At 39.8% G+C, this 6435-nt stretch overlaps 1 protein-coding gene across 1 annotated transcript; it reads left to right on the top strand.

Annotated features, from left to right (window-relative positions):
- Window positions 1-4513: 4513 nt before the first annotated feature.
- On the top strand, window positions 4514-6109 carry LOC132659040 (zinc finger protein 280B-like; the record flags this gene model as incomplete). Its single annotated transcript, XM_060408540.1, has 1 exon — window positions 4514-6109. A coding segment is annotated over one exon (1596 nt), but the record flags the coding sequence as incomplete, so codon positions are not given.
- Between the last annotated feature and the right edge of the window lie 326 nt (window positions 6110-6435).

Genomic DNA, 6435 nt, shown 5'->3' on the forward strand with positions numbered 1-6435 from the left:
TGTGAGCAAATTATTTGGCTTGTGTACCCTTCTTGTGTGCTGCTACTGCTGCTAAGCCACTTCAGTCGTGTCCGACTCTGCAGTCTCATGGACAGCCACACACAAGGCTCTCCCTTATCTGGGATTCTCCAGGCAAGAACGCTGGAGTGGGTTGCCATTTCCTTCTCCAGTGCATGAGAGTGAAGTCGCTCAGTCGTGTCCGACCCTTCGAAACCACATGGACTGCGGCCTACCAGGCTCCTCCGTCTGTGGGGTATTGCAGGCAAGAGTACTGGTTTGGGTTTCCATTGCCTTCTCCAGCTTGTGTGCTCTCTGGCCTGATGTACTCAATTTTGATCTACTCAGTTCTAGACCTACTCATTTCTTGAAGTTCTAGCAAGTCTCCTCTTTGCCCTGGATTAAGGTTTCTGTTTCTCTGGATGGTTCCCATCAGCAAACTGACTGACTATAATGTGACCTGTCGTTACAAATCCATCTTTTGGTGACACATCCTGCTTCTGCTGCTTTTATTTCATATTGCTTGTTACAGACCTCTGCAGAGTTGTTCCTAGACTTTGTTATCTCAAGTTCTCTCATTTTCCTATAAAGCCACTCTTGTCAAGGCCACAGGTGAATTTCAAATATTCAAATGTCTGCCTGCAAGGTAGGAGACCTGGCATCAATTCCTGGGTGGGGAAGATCGCCTTGAGAAGGAAATGGTAATCCACTCCAGCACTCTTGCCTGGAAAACCCATGAACGGAGGAGCCTGGTAGGCTACAGTCCATGGGATTGCAAAGAGTCGGAAATGTCTATTCAAATTCTTTTCCTGGTTGTTAAATGCTTATCTGTTTTTAATTGTTGTAGAAAACATCTAACTTAAATTTTTACCATTTTAACCATTTTTGCATGCTAAGTATTTTGCACACTTTCATCAGCCTTTTGGAGAAAGAAATGGTAACCCACTGCAAATCTGATGGAGAAGGGAACGTGGTGAACTTTAGTCCATGGGGATGCAAAGTTGGGCACAACTGAGTGACTAAGACATATACACACACATAGTCACAGTGTTGATTTGTTGTTGTTGTCATTGTTTTAGCTGTGTTGTGCAGCTTGAATGACAGTTCCCTGGTTGAGGATCATACCCAGGCCCCTGATAGGACACTGTGGAGTCCTAACCTCTGAACTACCAGGGAATTCCTTATTACATTGTTATGAAGCAGATCTCTACATCTTTACAGCTTGCAAAATCGAAACTCTGTACCCATCACTTGTCCCATTAAACAGCAAGTCTTCTTTTCTTGCCCGTTGACCTAGACCATGGACTCCATCATTCTTTTTTGTTTCCTTTCTATTGCTTGACTGTGTTAGCTATTTCATACAAGTAGAAACTTACAGTATTTGTCTTTTGGTACGACTGGCTTATTGCATTTGGCTTGATGTCTGAAATGATCATGCATGTTGTAGCATGTGACAGAATTTTCTCTATATGGCTAAATAATATTTCATTTTGTGTATATATCACATTTGATGGACATTTCGATGCTTCCACCTCTTAGTTGTTGTGCTTCGTGCTGCTGTGAGCACGGCTCTGCAGATATCCCAAGACCCCATGTTAACTTCTTTTGATTTTATATCCTGAAGTGGAATTGCTGAATCATGTGTCAGCCCTAGTTCTTTAATTTTTCGAGGAGCCTTTAAACTGTTTTCGGTAGCAGTTGCACCATTTTAAAATCTATCCGTAACACACAAGGATCCAGTTTCTGTACGTGCTTGCCAACAGTTGCCCTTTCCTTTCCTTCATATGTAAACACACACATATGCACACACAATTTCTTTCATACCCTTTTCCATGATTGTTTATCTCAAATTATGAATATAGTTCCTTGTGCTATACAGTACGCTCTTGTTTGTCTATTGTATGTATTATGCTTTGCATCTGCTAATCACCAGCTCCCAATCTGTGCCTGCCGTACCTTTCCCTCTTGGGAATCACATAGTCTGCTCTCTATGTCTGTGAGTCTGTTTCTCTTTCATAGATCAGCTTATTTGTGGCATATTTTAGAGTCCATATAAGTGATACCATACGATATTTGTCTTTCTCTCTCTTTTTTTTAATTTTTATTTTTACTATGTTTTATTTTACAACACTGTGTTGGTTTTGCCATACATTCACATGAATCCGCCACAGGTGTACATGAGTTCCCATTCCTCACCCCCCTCCCACCGCCCACCCCATATCATCTCTCTGGATCATCCCTGTGCACCAGCGCCAAGCATCCTGTATCCTGCATCGAACATAGACTGGCGACTATCTTACATGATAGTGTACATATTTCAGTGCCATTCTCCCGTATTATCCCACCCTCTCCCGCTCCCTCAGAGTCCAAAAATCTGTTCTATACATCTGTGTCTCTTCTGCTGTCTCTCATACAGGGTTATCATTACCATCTTTCTAAATTCCATATATATGTGTTAGTATACTGTGTTGGTGTTTTTTTTCTGGCTCACTTCACTGTGTATAATTGGCTCCAGTTTCATCCATCTAATTAGAATTGATTCCTATAAAGTCTGCAAGCAATAATGCTGGAGAGGGTGTGGAGAAAAGGGAACCCTCTTACACTGTTGGTGGGAATGCAGTCTAGTACATCCACTATGGAGAACACTGTTTATAATAGCCAGGACATGGAACAACCTAGATGTCCATCAACAGATAAATGGATCAGAAAGCTGTGGTACATATACACAGTGGAGTATTACTCAGCCATTCAAAAGAATATATTGTCTTTCTCTTTCTGACTTCCTAAGTATTCTTTTGAATGCTAGTGTAGATTCAAGTATTTACTTAACAACATTTGTTGCTACTGTATAAAATGTGGTTGACTTTTAAAATATTTGTCTTCTATTCTGCAAGCTTTATATTAGTTCTAATACTTGTGTTTCTTCAACATTTTCTATACTAAATTATCTTATCTCTAATATACTTTGACTTCTTCCTTTCCATTCTGAAGGCTGTTTTTTGTTTTTTATTGTTTTGTGTTTTTTCGTTTTTTTTTTTTTTTGAAACTACAGCAACAATTCTCTTTTGTTACCTGATTGCTCTGGTTATAGAACTGCCAGTATAATGTTGAGCCAAAGTGTGTAATAGACTTCCTTGTGTTGTTCCCAGTCTTAGAGGGAAAGCTTTCAGTTTTTCATTCTTAAGTATGATGTTAGCTGTGGGTCATTTTACAGGTGGCCTTTGATTGAGAAAGTTCTCTTCTGTTCTTAATTATTAAGTGTTCTTTTAACCCCGGTTATGAAAAGGCGCTAGATTCAGGGAAATGCCTTTTCTTCAGGCAGATGTGTTATTTGTTTTATTGTTTTAAAATGGCATAATGTTGATTGACTTTCCTATAATGAACCAACTTTGCATACCTCCCTAAATCGCATGTGATCATAGTGTACAGTCTTTTTTATATGCTGTTGGATTTTGTTTGCCAGTATTTTGTTGAGGACTCTTTCACCTGTATCCATAAGGGATATCAGGTCTGTGTGTGTTTGTGTGTGTGTGTGTGTGTGTGTGTGTGTGTGTGATGTCTCTGTCTGATATTGGTATGAGAGAAAGACTGGCATCATTTTGCCTGCTATGTGGGGAAGAGACGTGTGGCATAAAGATGAAGCATTGTTGGATTGAAGTTTAGCCAGGATTAGAGGGAGAAATTTAGGATATATCTGTGTGGAATTGGGGTGAGATTATCAGAGAGCTCATTCTCAGTTTCCTAGGCCTGAATTAAGTGCTTGACATTGAATTATGCTGTTTGTTAACTAGGTATAGATAGATTATACTTTGAATTTGCTACCTATTTTGTTTGTTAACATTTATGAAATTAGAATTTATGGATCAGTTGTAATGTGCATTTAAGATCCATTTTCTTCCATTTTTACTACAAAACAAGATGCCATTGAATAGCTGACGCCTTTTAAAAAAGCTGTTAACCTTAAGTCTAAGAAATAAGCATGTTTGTCTTTAAGATACAAAAACACATTTAAAAGTTACAAATTTGCCAAAGAAGACGCAACTGGTGTGTGGTTAAGTTAGAATTCCAACTTAATCTCCTTTGACTCCAAAGTCCATGCTTCGAAACAAACAATGCTTTTGTAAAAATACTCTCCTTTACATGTGATTTCACGTAATGATCAGTGTGGCGTTTTGTTTTTTTTCCCCCTCTTTATTTTTTTAAGTAGAAGAGGTTAAAGTGAACATGCGACAAAGCTATGATTCTAGAGCCATGTAGACTTGTAGTCGTAGTTTTTTCAGCTGTCATTGAGTCTGGTAGACACTCAGTGTCTTTGTCTGTAAGATAAGGGTGTGTATAAGTACTCTAGAGTTTTGGAGATAATCAAATAGCCCATTTTTCTGTACTTAACTAATCTGTAGTATGTTTACACTTAGGTGGCAGTTTGTATAAAAGAAGCACTGGGACTTGTGGCCGCACCCTCTAAGAATAAAAAAGTATTAAAAATATGGAACTCCCACGTATGTTACGTGAAGAAGAACAAGAGCCAGAAGTACGGAAAAGGGAGGGAGAGCCCAAACAAGTAGATGATGATGATGATGATGATGAAGTGATCTTGGTTGGAGTGGAACATGGAAATGAAGATGCTGACGTGATCTTTGTTGGGATGAGCTCAGCTTCAAAACCAGTCGTTTCAAACATACTGAACAGAGATACCCCAGGTTCTTATTCAAGGAGAAAAAGGTGTGGTCACTTCAGGAGAGGTAACGCTCACAGATTACAGCCTGTTAGTCATGTGACTCCTACATCAGAAGCAAAGACTGTCTTGCCAGTGTCTGACTCTGACTCAAGATCAACAGGTAGTCCTATTATTATTGAACCTCCGTCTCAAGCTGATTATAAAAATCTTTCACCACAAATAGTGCCTGATGGCTTTTCGAAGGAGTTATGTTCTTCTTTGATTACCTTCACAAGTTCCTTGCAGCATCCAGTAGAAACAGCAGTTTCTGCAGGAGATATGAATAAAAGTCCTCATGTATCAAAGCGAGTTTCCCCTTGTGAAACAAATCGCAGAAATCCCAGAAGGCCTAAACTCAGTGATGGCATTGTAGGGGAACATTCTTTAGGTTTCTCCCCGTCACGTTTTTTTCATACAGAGACCACTCAGCAAAGCACACCAGACCGTGTCCATACCTCACTAAGCCATGTTCAGAATGGAGAACCTTGTCCAACACCTTTTCCAAAGGACAGTGTTCATTGCAAGCCTGTAAGACCTTTAGGGGAAAATGGACGGACAAAAACTGATTTTCCAAGTTTGGTAAGTCCAAACAAAATTGGTGATCCCACAGAAGGAAATCTGATTGTGTTACTTCGTGACTTCTACTATGGCGAGCATGGAGGAGTTGGGCAGCCAGAACCGAAGACCCACACGGCATTTAAATGCCTCAGCTGCTTGAAAGTTCTAAAAAATGTCAAGTTTATGAATCACGTGAAGCACCATTTGGAACTTGAGAGGCAGAGAGGTGACAGCTGGAAAACCCACACCACCTGCCAGCACTGCCTCCGCCAGTTTCCTACTCTCTTCCAGCTGCAGTGTCACATTGAAAGTGTCCACACGGCCCAGGAGCCCTCCGCAGTCTGTCACATCTGTGAGTTGTCCTTTGAGACAGATCAGGTTCTCTTAGAGCACATGAAAGACAATCATAAGCCTGGTGAAATGCCCTATGTATGCCAGGTTTGCAGTTACAGATCATCATTTTTTGCAGATGTGGATGCACATTTCAGAGCATACCATGGTAACACCAAGAATTTACTTTGCCCGTTTTGTCTCAAAATTTTTCAAACTGCAACAGCATACAGACGTCATCATCGAGGGCACTGGGAAAAGAGTTTTCACCAGTGTTCCAAATGTCGGCTACAGTTTTTAACTTCCAAAGAGGAGAGGGAGCACAAGACCCAGTGTCATCAAATGTTTAAGAAGCCTAAGCAGCTAGAAGGATTGTCTCCTGAAACAAAAATTGTTATTCAGGTATCACTGGAACCCCTTCAGCCAGGATTGGTGGAATTTGCATCCATTACTGTGAACACATCTGATTTTGAATCATCACCCCCCAAATCTAAAAGGAGGAGGTCAAAAAAAGAAAAATAATAGTTAATTCTGCCTTCAGTAAGTCTGAAGCAAGTATTTCAGTCAAAGTTAAAAACCCCATTAAAAACAAAAAGATCAACTTATAGCATTATTCAATAATATCAAATATAGGGAAACCGATGGGTAATTTATGTGATTTTGTTTTAAATAGAGGAAGTACAGTTTTGTGTGATCTTCATATTGAGATGCTATTTAAAAATCTATGATCTGTTTTTCGTGTAATTGTCTTAACATGTAAAAAGGATGTGTGCATGTGTGTGTGAGAGAGAATGAGAGAAGTGGAGAAAGGAAAAGTAAGAACCTATTTTGGT

Source organism: Ovis aries, chromosome Y (genome assembly GCF_016772045.2).
Source record: "Ovis aries strain OAR_USU_Benz2616 breed Rambouillet chromosome Y, ARS-UI_Ramb_v3.0, whole genome shotgun sequence".
NCBI lineage: Eukaryota > Metazoa > Chordata > Mammalia > Artiodactyla > Bovidae > Ovis > Ovis aries.